At 37.4% G+C, this 16,788-nt stretch overlaps 1 protein-coding gene across 1 annotated transcript in view; it reads right to left on the bottom strand.

Moving 5' to 3' along the window:
- The window catches only part of LOC135106732 (glycerate kinase-like), a 44,907-nt gene that overhangs the window by 11,178 nt on the left and 16,941 nt on the right, over positions 1–16,788 (bottom strand). Inside the window, exons 2-3 of the mRNA XM_064015990.1 lie at positions 10,018–11,298; positions 9,366–9,490 (exon numbers count right to left, since the gene is read on the bottom strand). Coding sequence (XP_063872060.1) covers positions 9,366–9,490; positions 10,018–11,244 — 1,352 coding nt within the window. The 5' untranslated portion in view covers positions 11,245–11,298. The remainder of the gene's footprint in view (positions 1–9,365; positions 9,491–10,017; positions 11,299–16,788) is intronic.

Here is a 16,788-nt window from a genome sequence, read left to right as displayed (position 1 = left end):
TAGATTTTCCTCATTTCCTCCTTTAAATACTGGTGTAATATTTGCTCTCTTCCAATCTTTTGGTACTCTTCCCTGTGATAGTAATGTCACCACTAGACTATGAGTTTCATCAGCCAGTTGTTCTCCACATTCCTTCAATATCCAGTTTGATACTCCATCTGGACCATTTGCTTTATTTACATCAAGTTCTTCCATCATCTTAAGTATTTCCTCATAACTGACTGGTACTGTACTTAGTATATTCCTCACCAACTTATCCCTTCCAGCATCAAACTCCCCTTCCACAGTAAATACCGATCTGAAACTATTGTTCATAACCTCAGCCATGTCCTGTGCATCATCATAGATTTTTCCTTCATCTTTCAGTCTTGATACACCTTCCTTCTTCTTCATCTTCCCATTAATATATCTAAAGAACAGTTTGGGTTCATTTATACACTTATCTATTATATCTCATAGTTTCTTCTCTCCATTCTTATCATCTCAATGTATTTGTTTCTAGCATCATTATATTCTACTCATCTGCTCTCAGTTTTCCTCTTCTTCCATCTATTCCAAGCATTTGATTTATGATTTCTTGCCTCTCTGCATTTTGTATTGAACCATTCTTTACCCTTTCTACATCTCACTCCTCCTTTAGGTACAAATTTCTCCTTATAAATTCAACCCATTTTTCCCGAACATCTTTTGCATCTTTAAAGTCTTTCCAGTCCATGGCAACAAAGTACTTTCTTAATTTTTCAAAGTCAGTTTTACTATATTTAAATATTCTTACCTTATAATTTTCATCAATGATTACATTTTCATTTTTCAAATTAAATTCCATCAACACATGATCACTTTTATCTAGAGGGCTATCATAGTGTATAGTTTCAATAATTTCCATGTCCTTGGTAAACACTAAATCAAGTCTTGATGGTTTATCTCTTCCACTGAATCTTGTATCATAATCATTAAGTTTTCCACCGCCCAGTTCAATAGTCTATTACTGCATGAGCTCTCACTTCCAGTAGTTGTCAATGTCTCCCAATTTATCTCCTTACAATTAAAATCATCAACAATAACTACATCACTACTTTCCATCACTATCTTTTCAAGACCTTTTAACACATCTACCAACATCTCTTTGTGCTTTTCTTTTCACCAAGCACTGGTCACAGGTGGCACATACTCTCCTACTTAATTCATTATCCTTCCATTTCCACTTCTAATTATAACTTGTAGAATTTCAGACTTGTCTTCACTTTGACACATTTTTGAGTCAGAAATATCACTCCACCTCCTCTCTTGTCACTTCTATTTTTCATCCATAAATCATATTTATCATTACCAGTGTCAGGAGTTCCCCATTAATTTTTCCATTTTGTTTCACATAATACAACAACATCTGGTGTGATTCTGCTTAACAACTCATTTAATTCCATTTTAGTTGACATTAATCCATTTACATTAGTATAACATACTTTACTTAATGTTTGATGTACCATTTCTTTATTCCCATATCTCTTACTCTCCAGAGAAACTTCTCCTCCATTCGTTGCTTGTTTTTTTTTGTTTAGCCTTATTTACCAGCTCCTTTTGCTTCAACCTTCCAATCTCATCCATATCCCTGTTTATCCATACATTCTTATATTCTTCACCTCCAGACAACCTCCAAGACCCACTAATTACTTCTTCTGCTTGTACCTGTGTTGCAAACCTTATTCCTAGGGGTCTCATCTTTTCTTCTTCATATTTCCCAATTCTTTGGAACTCTTCCACTTGCTTCACTACCTGGCTGTCTTCACCTGTCATTTTCTTCAGTAATTTATTCAACATTTTCCTTTCCTCTCTTTGAATTCTGCATAGTATTTTCTCTTCCTTTAAACCAATTACTTGTTTATATTTTTCTACAGTGTCTCTCACTGATTTTTCTCTTTAATAACATTTACCCCTTTGTCTCAGGTTTTGTTTCTCATTTCCTTGTTGTTCTATTAATTTCTTTAGTGATTCTTCTTCAAATTTATGTTCATTTAACCACTCATTTCCACATCCTTTACACTTGTCTTCATCTCCTCATTTTCTTTCTGAACAGTTTCTACTTTTTCCTTTTTGTTTCTTTAAACAGTCATTTTTCACCTTTAACTTTTCATTTTTATCTTCCATATCCATCAACTTGGCCATAATAATAATCACCAACTCCACACCTGTCTCCTTCTGGTGTGCCTCCAATGTCTTTATTCTCTCCACTAACTTGTCCATCATTTCTTCCATATATAAAATTTTTCTACACTGCAATCTATAATTTAGTTCTCTTTCCTCATCAGTAAAACCTTCAAAGAACCCTAGTTCTTTTGGAATGTTGCCCTCTGCCATTTTGCCCAATGTAAATAAACCAACCAAACTTTCCTAGAGACAGAATAACTATACTCACATACTGTTTCTCCCTTCCCTATTTACCACCTGGGTATTCCTGGGTCTATATCATGACTTGTTCCACCATGAGTGATTTGTATTGTTCGTTCATTTTATATGTAGAGCACTAGGAAACATGTCCTGTTAGCTTCGCTGCTGCCATGTGTGTGTGTGTGTGTGTGTGTGTGTGTGTGTGTGTGTGTGTGTGTGTGTGTGTGTGTGTGTGTGTGTGTGAGAGAGAGAGAGAGAGAGAGAGAGAGAGAGAGAGAGAGAGAGAGAGAGAGAGAGAGAGAGAGAGAGAGAGAGAGAGAGAGAGAGAGAGAGAGAGAGAGAGAGAGAGAGAGAGAGAGAGAGAGAGAGAGAGAGAGAGAGAGAGAGAGAGAGAGAGAAATTTTATTAGTAGTAATATTATTAGTGAAAATATTCGTACTAACAGGCCTAGGCATCTGTACTATGGCCGCATTTAGTGCACAGTAATTATCAGATACTCTTTTCAAGAAAAGTGCATTTAATGCACTGGCAAATATAGCACATAGTACATACTACATGCAATGTTGCCTTAGACATATCAAAAGTTCTTGATAGAATCTGGCACAAAACCTTGATTTCCAAACTACCCTCCTATGATTTCTATCCTTCTTTCTGTAACTTCATCTTAAGTTTCCTCTCTGACTGTTCTATTGCTGCTGTGGTAGACGGTCACTGTTCTCCTAAGTCTATTAACAATGGTGCTCCTAAGGGTTCTCTCCTGCCACCCACTCTCTAACTGTTATTCATCAATGATATTCTAAATCAAACTTGTCCTATCCACTCCTGTGCTGATGATACCACCTTGCATTTTCCTGTCTTTTCATAGACGTCCAACCCTCCAGGAAGTAGACAGCTCTTGCAGGGAAGCCACAGAATGCATGACCTCTGATCTTTCTAAAATTTCTGATTGGAGTAGAGCAAATTTAGTAATGGTCAATGCCTCAAAAACTCAATTCCTCCTTTTATCAGCTCAACACAACCTTCCAGATATTTATTCCCTCTTCTTCAATGACACTCAAGTGTCCCCCTCTTCTACACTGAACATCCTTGGTCTGTCCTTATAATCTAAAACGGAAACTTCGTATCTCATCTACGACTAAAACATCTACAAAGTTAGGTGTTCTGTGTCATCTCTGCCAGTTTTTCTCATCCCCACCAACTCACATTCCAGCTATTAACTCTGTACAGGGGCCTTATCTGTCTATGTACGGAGTTTGCTTCACATATGTGGGGGTCCACTTACACTGATGTTTTAGAGAGGCTGGAATCAAAAGCTTTTTGTCTTATCAACTCCTCTACTCTAACTGACTTTTCAGCCTCTCTCTCTCTCATCACTGCAGTGTTGCAGCTCTTGCTATCTTCTACTGGTATTTTCACATTAACTACTCCTCTGATATTGCTAACTGCATACCTCCCCTCCTCCTGTGTCCTGGCTGCACAAGACTTTCTTCTTTCTCTCTTTCTCTCTCTGTCCACCTCTCTAATGCAAGAGTTGGCCAGTATTCTCAATCATTCACCATTGCTCATATCTGCTTTCTCCACATCACTATCAGCACTTCACATTAGATAGATATATTCTGCACACACACACACACACACACACACACACACACACACACACACACACGGACACTGTGACAGCCACCTTTGAATAATATGCAAAGGAAGAGAGCATAGGTGGGCATTATCACAATGAATTATCACAATAACAATATTGGGTCATTGCTTATCCAACAATTATTTTTCCTGTGTTATCAATTCATCAGTATCACAGATACTTTTGGTTCCAAACTAGTGATAATCGATAATTTTAGTTTTTGAAACATGAGGATGTTGAAGTTTTAAACTTTCATAATAAAATATGGTTATTTTACTGAAAGCAGTACTTTTCATTAATGGAGAGACAGGATAAACACTAAATTTGAATTTTTAATGATTTTTCTAAGTTTCTAAGATAAAGATAAAAATAAAGATATGGATTGATCAACTTTAATTTAAAATATCAATATCATTATCACTAGTATTGTAATTTTGAATTTATCAGTTTATCAGTTATTGGTCATCGGGTGATAAATTTATCACCAGTTATTGATTATTGGTTATCGCCGATAAGATTATCGTTACTGATTTATCGGTTATCATGTTAAATTTTTTTGTTATCGTGCCTAGCTATGGTTGTCATACTGTTTTGCAAATTAATTAAAGAAAAAGTATAAAATGTCATTGATTAGACTGATTTTGTTGCAGTTTTTTCACAAGGCCATTCCTTTTCAAATTTTGATTTACATAGAAAGAATTATATGCTAAAACTATTTCTTGTTTAGAATTTTGTTTTATTTATAAAAAATGAGTGAGCGTGACCTGATTTTGAGTTATGCTGTAGACAATAAGGTTAAGATCTGGTGAGTTGCCAGGCTAATCAGCACTTGTACACTGTTATCCTGAAGGAAATCTGAGACCTTTTTGGCCATGTATCCTGGAGCAGAGTCATGCATAAAAAGAAGTTGAATTTGTAGTTCTTGAAGGATGGCATTATGTGGTTGTGTAGAATCTTGATATAAATGATACCATTTACTATGACATTCTTTAGCAATATATGCAAACCTCCACAGCCATCCTCACCACTGTAGCAGCCCCACACCATCAGAGAGGCTGAGTGTTTATCAGTTCTTTTAGTGAAGTGCTTGGCATTGCATCTGACACCCACAGGCCTCCTTGCTCTACCCTGATGCTCCATCAAGCATCTGAATGTGGACTTATCCCGCCACATTACCATCTTCAGACCATGTTTTGTATTTTTTTTAGCAAATGCATGCCTCTTTCTCATTGGTTTAGTGAGGAATGGCTTTTTGGCAGGTGAGTGTGAGGGCAGCTTTAGGTCCTCAGTGAGGTGGTGCTGAATGGTGTGCTGAGACATGCTTCTCAGTAAGCCAGCATGCATTGTTTTCTGTTGTCTAACTGTGAACTTGGTGTTCTTTAACACTTCTTTCCTTAGAAGTGTGTCAGTGGTCTGGGATGTCTTCCTAGGGCACCCAGACCCAGGCCTTCTGGCAGGGATCAGGCAGTCTGGTGTGCATCTGGCAACTGCAATGAACCACTTCATAGTGAAAAAGTGGTGTCCAGTATGCCTTGAAATTTCCCTCAGACACATTACCTTTGATCAGGGTGAGAATCCTGGCATTTTCCACATTTGACAAGTGCTTGCCAGACATGATGGAGAACATGAAAAAAAAAAAAAAAAAAAGGAATGGAGAGGTGGTGGGGAATGAGTGAGAAATGATGTTGTGAGTGCATGACATATTGACCCACAGCAGTAACTCAGAGAGCTCTAATCTAGTAGTGTGATGACAGTGTATCACACTCATGTCTGCCAGACCCAGTGAGTTGCCAGATATGTATAAAGAAAAATAAATAAGTAAATAAATAAATAAAAAAATAAAAAGAAATGAAAAAAAAAATGAGGGTGAGAAGACAATGTATATAATAAGAGACTGGCAAGATATTGGGTGGCAGTGGATGGGCAATTTTTTTTTTTATGTATTCTGTAATAGTTTTTTTGGGGGATGTGGAACAGATTAATGAGATTTCATTAATCTTTATGGAAAAATATGTTTCTAGAGTTTTTCAGTTTTTTATTTATTTATTTTTTTTTATGTAGGGAGGACACTGGCCAAGAGCAACAAAAATCCAATAAAAAAAATGCCCACTGAAATGCCAGTCCCATAAAATGGTCAAAGCAATAGTCAAAAATTGATGAATAAATGTCTTGAAACCTCCCTCTTGAAGGAATTCAAGTCATAGGAAGGTGGAAATACAGAAGCAGGCAGGGAGTTCCAGAGTTTACCAGAGAAAGGCAGGAATGATTGAGAATACTGGTTGACTCTTGCGTTAGAGAGGTGGACAGAATAGGGGTGAGAGAAAGAAGACAGTCTTGTGCAGCGAGGTTGCGGGAGGAGAGGAGGCATGCAGTTAGCAAGATCAGAAGAGCAGTTAGCATGGAAATAGTGGTAGAAGACAGCTAGAGGTGCAACACTGCGGCGGTGAGAGAGAGGCTGAAGACAGTCAGTTAGAGGAGAGGAGTTGATGAGATGAAAAGCTTTTGCTTCCACCCTGTCTAGAAGAGCAGTATGAGTGGAACCCCCCAGACATGTGAAGCATACTCCATACATGGACGGATAAGGTCCTTGTACTGAGTTAGCAGCTGGGGGATGAGAAAAACTGGTGGAGACGTCTCAGAATGCCTAACTTCATAGAAGCTGTTTTAGCTTGAGATGAGATGTGAAGTTTCCAGCTCAGATTATAAGTACAGGACAGACCGAGGATGTTCAGTGTAGAAGAGGGGGACAGTTGAGTGTCATTGAAGAAGAGGGGATAGTTGTCTGGAAGGTTGTGTCGAGTTGATAGATGGAGGAATTGAGTTTTTTGAGGCATTGAACAATACCAAGTTTGCTCTGCCCCAATCAGAAATTTTAGAAAGATCAGAAGTCAAGCGTTCTGTGGTTTCCGTGCATGAAATGTTTACCTCCTGAAGGGTTGGACGTCTATGAAAAGACGTGGAAAAGTGCAGGGTGGTATCATCAGTGTAGGAGTGGATAGGACAAGAAGTTTGGTTTAGAAGATCATTATTAAATAATAAGAAGAGAGTGGGTGACAGGACAGAACCCTGAGGAACACCACTGTTAATAGATTTAGGAGAAGAACAGTGACCGTCTACCACAGCAGCAATAGAACGGTCAGAAAGGAAACTTGAGATGAAGTTACAGACAGAAGGATAGAAACTGTAGGAGGATAGTTTGGAAATCAAAGCTTTGTGCCAGACTCTATCAAAAGCTTTTGATATGTCGAAGGCAACAGCAAAAGTTTCACCCAAATCTCTAAAAGAGGATGACCAAGACTCAGTAAGGAAAGCCAGAAATTGACCAGTAGAGTGGCCTTGACGGAATCCATACTGGCAATCAGATAGAAGGTTGCGAAGTGATAGATGTTTAAGAATCTTCCTGTTGAGAATAGATTCAAAAACTTTAGATAGGCAGGAAATTAAGGCAATAGGACAGTAGTTTGAGGGACTATAATGGTCACCCTTTTTAGGAACAGGTTGAAAGTAAGCAAACTTCCAGCAAGAAGGAAAGGTAGATGTTGACAGACGGAGCTGAAAGAGTTTGACTAGGCAAGGTGCAAGCATGGAGGCACAGTTTTGGAGAACAATAGGAGGGACCCCATCAGGTCCATAAACTTTCCGAGGGTTTAGGCCAGCGAGGGCATGGAAAACGTCATTGCGAAGAATTTTAATAGGTGGCAAGAAGTAGTCAGAGGGTGGAGGAGAGGGAGGAACAAGCCCAGAATCGTCCAAGGTAGAGTTTTTAGAAAAGGTTTGAGTGAAGAGTTCAGCTTTAGAAATAGTTGTGATAGCAGTGGTGCCATCTGGTTGAAATAGAGGAGGGAAAGAAGAAGAAGCAAAGTTATTGGAGATATTTTTGGCTAGATGCCACAAGTCATGAGGGGAGTTAGATCTTGAAAGGTTTTGACACTTTCTGTTAATGAAGGAGTTTTTGGCTAGTTGGAGTCAAGTCATGACTTGGCATGGTTCTGGGCAGAAATATAAAGTGCATGAGATTCTGGTGATGGAAGGCTTAAGTACCTTTAGTGGGCCACCTCTCTATCATGTATAGCACGAGAACAAGCTGTGTTAAACCAAGGTTTAGAAGGTTTAGGACGAGAAAAAGAGTGAGGAATGTACGCCTCCATGCCAGACTCTATCACCTCTGTTATGCGATCAGCACACAAAGACGGGTCTCTGACATGGAAGCAGTAGTCATTCCAAGGAAAATCAGCAAAATACCTCCTCAGGTCCCCCCAACTAGCAGAGGCAAAACGCCAGAGGCACCTTCGCTTAGGGGGATCCTGAGGAGGGATTGGAGCGATAGGACAAGATACAGATATGAGATTGTGATTGGAGAAGCCCAATGGAGAAGAAAGGGTGACAGCATAAGCAGAAGGATTAGAGGTCAGGAAAAGGTCAAGAATGTTGGGCGTATCTCCAAGACAGTGAGAAATATGAGTAGGGTGTTGCACCAATTGCTCTAGGTCATGGAGGATAGTAAAGTTGAAGGCTAGTTCACCAGGATAGTCAGCGAAGGGAGAGGAAAGCCAAAGCTGGTGGTGAACATTGAAGTCTCCAAGAATGGAGGTCTCTGCAAAAGGGAAGATGGTCAGAATGTGCTCTACTTTGGAAGTTAAGTAGTCAAAGAATTTCTTATAGTCAGAGAAGTTAGGTGAGAGGTATACAGCACAGATAAATTTAGTATGAGAGTGACTCTGTAGTCGTAGCCAGATGGTGGAAAACTTGGAAGATTCAAGAGCATGTTCTACAGATTGAAAATTAGATCTTAGATAGCGAATGTTGCAGAAGTTAATGAAGAAAAAGTTGAGGGGGGGGTGTCAAGACACTTAGGGTCATTTGACAGAAAGGCAGTCTGACCTGGGGACATTTATGGTCCCCTCCCCAGATGGGGACTCCGAGGCTGGTGTAGGAGTTGCCATGATGATTTTAAAATTTTTGAGTGAAGGGTGTGTGTGTTATTAGGTGCTTGTAGTTTTGTGTGGAGGAAGAGAGTTGTCTTTAGAGGGCAGGCTGTGACTGCCCCCCTGTGTTGTGAGACACAAAGGAAAACGTTCAGTGAGGTCACAGCTGGGTTTAATGATAAGTTCACAGCACTCCCCGTACAATGCTTTTTAGACCTCACTGGGAATAATTACTGGTTATGAATGGCCCTCTGGAAAGAAACTTGTAACCTGAAGTACTACTGCAATTTGTATATATATATATATATATATATATATATATATATATATATATATATATATATATATATATATATATATATATATATATATATATATATATATATATATATATATATATATATATGAAACATAATTACTGAGTAGAAGCATTTTGTGATGACCAATAGGTGAGTGCCCCTGCAGCATCTGTGGGTCCATCAATACCATCTGTTCCTCCAGACATGAAAACCACTTCACCTTTAAAGGATGATTCTTGCATTTTCTGCCAAAGACAACATGAAAGGTGAGATTACCCACTTATTTGTTGATGTTTACATTTGTATAATGCTACCTTGATAAAAAAAAAAAAAAAAAAAAAAAAAAAAAAATATATATATATATATATATATATATATATATATATATATATATATATATATATATATATATATATATATATATATATATATATATATATATATATATATATGTGTGTGTGTGTGTAATAAATAAAAAAATAAAAAAATGAATAAAAGTAAATAAATAAAGTTACTGTCTTTGTCATGGAGACTTTATTTCTCCATCATAGATAAAGTTGCATTTTAATTTAAGATTTTATATCAAGGTGCTTTCCCTAGATTTTCAATTGCAGATCACTAATATAATTTCAAAAGTATATAACACTGCAGTATATTCTATTTTTGAAGATTGTGGCTAGTTTTGACTTTTAAACAGTTTCAGATCCATCAGCAGATGTCACTACTGTGAAGAACCCAATATGTACAAGCCTTATTATTTGTATAAGTTTACCTTTGCAATGCTGATGCTAAATGACAAGACCATTTCTTGATTCCTTCCTCCTTGGCCAGTCCCAGTGACAGTAACAGTTGTCTCTCCTCCAAATATAAGCCACACAGGGCATTTTTGTTGCTGACATTTGGCTACTGTGTTCTTGATGATGCTTTTTTTCTTTATGTCGATACATAATTCCTGAAGCATCTTTTCACAAAGTGGGTCATCCTTCTGCTCACCTTGAATCATATTTGTGAGCACTGCTGCCAGTGTTGCCATCTTTGCTCCTACCTCAGCAGCTTCACCATGAAGTGATGATGATAATATTAATGCTTGAGATGATATGTCTCCATTGCAAGTTAGAAAAGTTTCAATTGCAGATAAAGCAGTTTCAATGCTGCCTATGATATTGTTGCTGACATGAGAAAATTCTTTTTTTGGTGCTGTTCTGCTTTCAAGAGTCTGATAAATTTTATCTGTAATTTGTATGTTATATTTTTGCAAGATCTGAATGGCAGCTTCAGGAGGATCTCTATTTACCACTGTGGGGCCACTTGCTATTACATCAAGAGAATTGCCAATAACATCTGATAGTATTAAGGAAGCAACTTTTGCCTTTGTCATTTGTGCAATGCCTCCCCCTTTAGTGACTGATAGAGCCTTTCTTACAGTGTTGAGCTCAGAGATGTTTGCACCACAACGACTTAAACTTCTGATAATGGCAGATTTCTCACACAGTGTGAGGGGAGAAGCAGGGTATGGAAGGAGAGCAGAGCCTCCACCTGATATCAAGACAAGGAGGAGATCCTGTTCTTTCAGACTTTGCACCAAAGTTACTATCCTTTTTGAAGCAGTAAAAGCATCTTCATCAGGAATGTTGTTCATTGCACCTTCTAAATATTCTATCACATTATTTGAATATGATGAGGAATGAAGATCAAATTTTTCCTTTATTCCTACAGGAACACTCAAAATTCCCTTTTGTAAATGAGATCCATTACTGGATACTTTCAAGGCATTTTCAACAGGATTAACCATTCCAATAACAGCTTTTCCAAAGCCAATTACATAAACATTATTCTTTAAGTCATATTCTGCATTACCAATAACAAGTTTTTCACCATCTCTTTTAACAAATTTTTTTACTATTTCCTTGGGATGCACAGAATCTACTCCAGTCATGAAGACTTTCCATATTTTGGAGACATTGTCATGAAAATGCATGGCCACAGCTTTCTGCATCATGGAAGTTTCATCTATTTTTTTAATATTTTTTTTTTATACAGCAGGTCTGAAAACCTGCAAAATCAAAAGATAGCATTAGCTGAAAATATCAACTTCAATAAATTACATTTATGAAAATACATATGAGAATATAAGTACACACACACACACACACACACACACACACACACACACACACACACACAAGAAGAGGCAAAAAGGGCTAAGGAAATTATAGGAGAAGTGGCGGGGGATGGAGAGGAGATGGTTGAACAAACTGAAGAGGTTTACAGGATTGAAAAGTATGACAAAAATGGAACAAGCCCAATGAAAATAAAATTCATGTCACAAACAGGAACATGTATTACAAAGAACAGGAAAACTGGCAAAAGTAGAAGGAATGAAGGGAATAAGGATAAAAAGAGACATGAACAAAGAAGAGAGAAGTAAACTGAAAGAGTTGAGAGCAGAGGTCCAGTCAGAAAATGAGGAGAGAACACAGGAATGAGAGAGGAGATTCATCTGGAAAGTTGAGGAGATGAAAGTGAACAACTGGTGGCACAAAGATGCCACAGAAGATCAAGCAGAAGCTTAAAAATCATGTATACAAATGTAGATGGTTTGGTGTTGAGCCTATTGGAACTAAAAGACTACCTAAAAGAACAATAAACCAGATGTGGTATCTTTGATGGAAACCAAACTAAAAAGAGGAAATAAAGATGATTTTTGCAAAGGAATGTTACAGCACATGGAGGAGAGACAGAAAAGGAAAGGGAGGAGGAGGACAAGTGATGATATTGGTAAAAGAGGATATTGTTGTTGAGGAAATGGAATTTGGTGATGGAATGGCAGAAACTTTGAGTGTTGTGATTAAGATCAAAGGAAGTGAAAAAAGGAAAGTTATTGTGATATATGTATTACCAAAAACTAATGCATGGGAGACCAATAGATCTAAAACTATGCAACTAGAAACAAGAAGTAGCATAGAGGAAATGATAAGGAAAAGTAACAAAGTGCTCTTAGTAGGTGACTTCAACACTAAGGGAATTAACTGGCAGGAGATGGAAGTGAAAGAAAATGTCAGGTCATGGAGCAAAGAACTTATGCATACCATGATGGGGAGTACAATGAGACAATGGGTGAATGAACCTACAAGATGCAGAGAAGAACCATCACAGTTGGACTTATGAAAAGCCCAGAAAATAGACCAAGTATACATTGTCTGAATGCACTGGGAAGAAGTGATCATGTGACAATAGAAATAGTACTACAGGAGGAAAGTGTTGCACAGGAATGAAGAATTTAGAAATGGGAGACAAAACTATGCTGAGGCAAACTTTGCAGAGCTTAATAGATTTTATGGAAAAATGAACTGGAAAGAGCTATTTGAAGGTAAAGTAGTGCAAGAAAAGTATGAGATATTTTTGAGCAAGTATAGAGAGGGGGTGCAACAGTTTGTACCAAGTTATAAAGTGAAAATTGGGAAGCATAAATAGTATAATGCCAGGTGTGAAGCAGCAAAAAAAGAAAAAGGACAGGGCATTGAGAAAAATTATGAGAAAACTGAACAGAAACACTAGGGAAGAATACAGAAAGGCAAAGAATGAATATGTTATAATAAGAAGAGGAGAAAGAAATTTTGAACGTGACATAGTAAGAAAATGCAAGGAAGAGCCCAAACTCTTCTACAGATACATAAGTGGAAAAATGAGACATAGGGATGACATAAACAAGTTAGTTAAAAAGCAAGGGAAGAATTTATGAAACTAATGATAAGACGAGTGAACTAATGAATGAGAGTTTTCAATCTATGTTTACAAAGGAAACCAATTTTGTGGCACCAAAAGTGGTATCACAGAATGAGGGAATACAGGAGATACAAGTAAAGAGACAAGAAATCAAGAAACTGCTGGAAGAGCTGCATGTTAGAAAAGCTATGGGGCCAGATCTGGTAAATGGATGGTTATCAAAAGAATGCAGAGAACAAATGGAAAAACCCATATGGGATATGATCAACAGCTTGTTGAAAGAAGGAAAAGTACCAAGGATATGGAAAAGAGCTTAAATAGTCCCAGTATACAAAAGGGGAAATAAAATGGAACCATTAAATTACAGACCAGTGTCACTAACAAGTATTGTAGGCAAGCTTTGTGAAATAGTAATTAAAGATAGATGGGTGCAATATTTAAAAGATGAAAAGATAATTACAGAAAAGCAATTTGGATTCAGGAAAGGGAGATTCTGTGTCACAAATCTACTGAACTCTTATACAAGAGTAATAGATGGAGTGCAAGAGAGAGACGGATGGGTTGATGCAGTATACCTGGATCTCAAAAAAGCATTTGATAAAGTTCCCCACAAAAGTCTTATGTGGAAATCAGAGAATGAAGGAGGACCAAAGGGAGCAACATTGAGATAGATGGATGATTATTTACAAGGGAGAGAAATGAAAACAGTAATCAGAGACACTAATTTAAGTTAGCACAAAGTGACAAGTGGGGTACCTCAAGGATCTGTGTTGGCACCTATTATATTTGAAACATATGTAAATGATATGACATATTTTTTGCTGATAATGCAAAAATTATGAAAATAATAAGGGATGAAAAAGACCAAGGAGTTACAAAAGGATATTGACAAGATACATGCATGGAGCCAGAGATGGAAACTAGAATTTAATGCCAGAAAATGACACGTTAGAAATAGGAAAAAGTAAAATGAGACCTTCATGGAATTACAAAATGGGAGGACAAATAATAATGAAAAGTAATGAAGAAAAAGATTTGGGAGTAATGATCCAGGACACAGTGTCACCTGAAAGGCACATAAACAGACTATTTGGCTCTACATACAGCTTGTTAACAAACATTAGAGTGGTGTTTAACTATTTAGATAAAGAAATGGTGAAGAAAATTATAACAAGCATGATACAACCTAAATTTGAATATGTAGCAGTAGTTTGGCCTCCACATAGAAAAAAAGACAAATGGAAACTGGGAAGAATAAAGAGGATAGTGACGAAGATGGTACCAGAATTGAAAGACTTATGCTATGAAGAAAGATCTGAAGAGATGGGATTACCAACACTACAAGAGAGAAGAGAAAGAGGAGACCTGATAATAATGTACAAATTAGTAAACAATATAGAAAGAATAGACAGAAATGACTTGGTACCACAGATGGAGGAGGGAGAGAGACAGATGAGGGGGCATGGGAAGAAAATAAAGAAGAGTAGATATTTGAGAGACATCAAGAAATATAGCTTCCCATATTGAATTACTAAAATCTAGAATGATTTGAAGAAAGAGATAGTTGTGGCAAACAGTGTACACATGTTTAAAGAGGAACTGGATAAATATGGTTATGGAGACAGGAAAAAATGAGCTTGGGCTCATGGCCCAAACAATACAACTAGGTAAATACACACACACACACACACACACACACACACACACACACACACACACATACAATATTATAGGGAAGAAGTGTAATCTGTAATTTATGCAATTACTGAAATCTTTAGTTTATATAAGTTTATGTAATAGTGGTTTCACATAATCCCTGGAATGACTAGAGGCTTCATGAAATATCTGCTTTGAAGACCCAGGAAATTCATGTATTTCCAGAAATGTTGCTTTTACAGGTAAAATATTGTAAAATTAAATTTAAAATATAAAGTAAAAATGTGATACAACAATGTAAAATGAAACTTAAATGCAACTTATTAAAAACAGAACTTTATTTATTTGGATAAATTGAAGCTGAAGTAAAACATGTTAAAACTGCTTTACTTATTAAGACTAATCAACAGGTCAAATCAAACAAAACTTCTTAAGATAGAAGTACAATCACAGCATGAAAATATAGTGAGTCAAGTTATTCATGTGTTTACAGAAGTGCAACTCCCATGGCATGGCAAAGTAAATAGCATTTCAGTTTGGCCTTGAAGCATGTACACTGGTTTGTATGGCACTGCTCAAGTCCACTGCATATACATCTTATTGAAACCCTGTCCATCCGAAGCTGACTAGGTTGTGAGAGCTGAGTACAGCACCACCACTTCCCCCAAGTTAACATCTTGCTTTGTCAGAAGTTGCTGGGGCCACAACTCAAATTGATTTCTTATGCAGTGTCTGTATAAAATCCAAGCCTTGATAGTGTCCAGATCTCTTGCTGTGATAATGCTAAGAATATTAAGAGTATCACATCGGTTTCCTTTACCAGGATCCAAAATAGGAATGTGCATGGCAAAATTGTCTCCTAGTTCACCAAATTTCAGATCAAGATGACTCCATTTGGCCATTCTCTCTGTCTTCAAAACTTGTCTAGCATATGCTGAACTAAAAGATTCCTTTGTCTGTGCAATGTGGGCAGACATACTTTCCTCAACTGAACCTGATGAATCTACAACAAAATTTAAATTACTGTATTTGCTGGTGTATTAGATATACCTCTGCATAAGACACGCCCATATTTTACAAGGACGTTTGGTGGAAATTTTTTTTGTTTCATAATAAGGTTATTGAAAAAAAAAAAAAAAGTGTATTTGTGTGTGTGTGTGTGTGTGTGTGTGTGTGTGTGTGTGTGTGTGTGTGTGTGTGTGTGTGTGTGTGTGTGTGTGTATGAATGAATGTATGTATGTATGTGTGTGTGTGTGTGTGTGTGTGTGTGTGTGTGTGTGTGTGTTATGTAAGAAGCCACTGGCCAAGAGCAACAAAAAAAATTAATAATAAGAAAGGCCCATTTATTGCCAATTCCTATACAGACAAAAAAAAAAAAAAGTATAAGTATCTTGAAACCTCCCTCTTGAAAGAGTTCAATTCTTAAGAAGGAGGAAATACAGAAGCAGGCAGGGAGTTCCAGAGCTTACCAGAGAAAGAGATAAATGACTGAGAATACTGCTCTACTCTTGCATTAGAGAGATGGACAGAATAGGGATGAAAGGAAGAAGAAAGTCTTGTGCAGCCAGGCTGCAGGAAGAACATGCAGTTAGCAATATCAGAGGAGCAGTTAACGTAAAAATACTGGTAGAAGATAGCAAGAGCTGCAACACTGCAGTGATGAGAGAGAGGCTGAAGACAGTCAGTTAGAAGAGAGGAGTTGATGAGATGAAAAGCTTTTGATTCCATCCTCTCTAAAATAGTGGTGCAAGTGGAAACCCTGCCCACACACATAAAGCAAACTCTGTACATAGATAGATAAGGCCCCTGTACAGAGTTGGCAGCTGGAGTGTGGGGGGTGGATGTGAGAAAAACTGGCAGAGATGATGCAGAATGCCCAACTTCATAGAAGCTGCTTTAGCTGGAGAAGAGATGTGAAGTTTCCAGCTTAGATTATAAGTAAAGGACAGACTGAGGATGTTCAGTGTTGAAGAGAGGGACAGATGAGTGTCACTGAAGAAGAGGGGATAAATATCTGAAAGGTTGTGTCAAGTTGATAAAATGAAGAATTGAGTTTTGAGGCTTTCAACATTACTAAATTTGCTCTACCCCAATCAGAAAGCTTAGAGAGATCAGAAGTCAGGCATTCTGTGGCTTCCCTGCATGAGCTGTTTACTTTCTG

The sequence above is a fragment of the Scylla paramamosain genome, chromosome 14, assembly GCF_035594125.1.
Source record: "Scylla paramamosain isolate STU-SP2022 chromosome 14, ASM3559412v1, whole genome shotgun sequence".
In the NCBI taxonomy this organism is placed as follows: Eukaryota; Metazoa; Arthropoda; class Malacostraca; order Decapoda; family Portunidae; genus Scylla; species Scylla paramamosain.
Note: the sequence above shows the minus strand (reverse complement) of the source record. Positions and strands in the feature narration are given on the sequence as shown.